Below are 2,306 nucleotides of genomic sequence, written 5' to 3'. Positions count from 1 at the left end.
TAGTAAGATGGAATTGTATGTGCGTTGCACTTCAAGTGTGTTCTTGTGATTTGAATTATCTGTGCATGTTCTCCATCTGTATTTGTACCTGATTTTTATACCTGACTTGCATAAAAACTGTACATGTATGTAATATATTTTTCTGTCAAATTAGAGTAAATACTTGGTATACCTATATCACAAAAAGAAAGTGGAAACTATTTAATATGATTTTGAATATTATATGTGAGTACATTTCCAAGAATTGAAATGTTAGTGGTTATGTGCACATTTCTGTAACATATTGCAAGTACCAACCACTCTGGGAAAACTACTGCCATTTCATTTTCAGATTATATAGTTTTTAACTTGCTAATTGATGACTGGTTCAATTTTTATTATTATTTCAATGTAATATGTGTCAGTCTTGAAACACTTAGCAAAGTTTGAGGGCACTCATGTTCCATAGGTAACAATTAGTGAATCATTAACTACATTCACTATATGAATATTGCTTTTAAAATATTTTATCTCTGTTATTCATAATATTTATGAAGAGTTTCATCTACTTATTGTGACGTAACAGACTGTGTTGTTACATTGGTGTATGATCGTTATTGAATCATCTTTAAACACAGTATTTCACAGTGCACAAATTGGAATGAAACTTTTCAGTTTTCAGAGGTATGAAATTTTACTTTCTCAAGCAGGTGTTGTATCTCTTTACTGGATTAAAGTAACAAATTCAGTATTATATACCTTTAAGTTTAAACACTGGTTGAATTTTACACTAGACAGACATTTTTTTCATTTATTAAGCATAAACATGAAATTTATTATTTATTTTTAATTTAACTGTAAAATTCCACCTCCATCCCTTTATATTTTAATTTCATTTGGTAGTTTCTTTACTTACTCATCATTTGTTTAATTCAACTAAGAGTATTTATTAAAGAGTTCTGAAAATCATATCTGTAGATAAAACAGTTTCATAACAGAATAAATTATTAGAAAATAGTGATGTTTAATTTTTTCTGAAGATTTTGGAAGGAAAGTAAGATAAAAAAACAAACAAAAAAAAACAGAATTTATAACAAGAAGTTTAAATCAGCTGTCATTTATATAAAAAAGCTTTAGCATCCAGAATAATATCATTTTGTATAGTCATTAGGCTTGGTGTACACTATAATATTTATAATTTGTACATTGTGTTATCTTAGCAGGATTTTTTTCAGCCAGTAAATATTTTCACAAATGCAAGAAAGAACAAATAATCATCCTTTAATCCTGTGAATGATACTTTAACATATATACAGTATAGTTAACTAAATAAAGATTTTGGTTAATTTCAACAATCACATATTTTAGCTTTAATAATAGTTGAAGAAATTTCAAAATCATACTGAATATTAGTCGTGGTTACTAATTTTTGTTGAATACAGGCTGTGCTTTTTATAGGGACAGTGTGGTATATCCCAGAACCATCTTCTGTCTGTTTCCATAGCACCAGTTATGCATTATCGTTGCCCAAGTAATTGTGAAGATCCTTTCTCCTGGTTTCCTCCAAGTGTGTCTATGAATATTCTCTCATTCTTAGATCCAGGTTTGTCAGCTTTATGTACAGATAGATAAGCTTTCATTATTCTTCAGTTATGTTATTCTGCTATGCTAGTTGAATCAGAAAATAAACAAGTTTTTAATATTTTATGGGGTTTATAACTTTAATTTTCTTTGTTAAACTCTTCATTTGTTTATTATATTAGAAAAATATTAATAAATTTTGAGACAATATGTCATCTCTTCACACAGAATAGCTATTTCCCTCATGTGTTGGCCTGTGAGACTTGCATGCCACTAGCCTTGAGCTAACTCTCACATAAGTTCATGTGTTGATGTGAGCTGTGCTGGTGCATGATGACATCATCATGTAACACAACCTCCATGCATAGTAACTCCTCTTAACTGTCTTACTATGGGCTCAGTTGAATTGGCTGAGCTTATAACCCCAAATTGACTCTAACTTCTAATATGTTTTGTGTATCTTTATAAAATTCCACAAGCTTTTAGTAAGCATTAAGAGTTTAGTGGACAAAAAATCTTAAATTTTAATAAAGTATTTTCCCTAAAAGTTTCTCCATGAATATATATGGAGTAAAGTGTTGACTGCTCCAAAGGCAAAGTGCGTTTTATGTTGAGATTAAAAATAATTTTCTTCATCTGAAGATTGTCGTATTTTTTTTTTTTGTCTATATTTACTAAACTACTTAAATAAATTTCTAAATTGTTTTTTTTTGGTTAAAACTTTATTATTTTATTTTGTTATTTTT

The 2,306-nt window shown here is 28.5% G+C and overlaps 1 protein-coding gene across 4 annotated transcripts in view; it reads left to right on the top strand.

The window, feature by feature from the left end:
- Window positions 1-2,306, top strand: part of LOC106462768 (probable E3 ubiquitin ligase complex SCF subunit sconB) — a 74,197-nt gene that overhangs the window by 6,762 nt on the left and 65,129 nt on the right. For all 4 annotated transcript variants that reach the window (XM_022390095.1, XM_022390096.1, XM_022390094.1 and 1 more), the window contains exon 4: window positions 1,438-1,582. In XM_022390095.1, coding sequence (XP_022245803.1) covers window positions 1,438-1,582 — 145 coding nt within the window. The remainder of the gene's footprint in view (window positions 1-1,437; window positions 1,583-2,306) is intronic.

Source organism: Limulus polyphemus, unplaced genomic scaffold (genome assembly GCF_000517525.1).
Source record: "Limulus polyphemus unplaced genomic scaffold, Limulus_polyphemus-2.1.2 Scaffold1244, whole genome shotgun sequence".
Taxonomy (NCBI): domain Eukaryota; kingdom Metazoa; phylum Arthropoda; class Merostomata; order Xiphosura; family Limulidae; genus Limulus; species Limulus polyphemus.
Note: the sequence above shows the minus strand (reverse complement) of the source record. Positions and strands in the feature narration are given on the sequence as shown.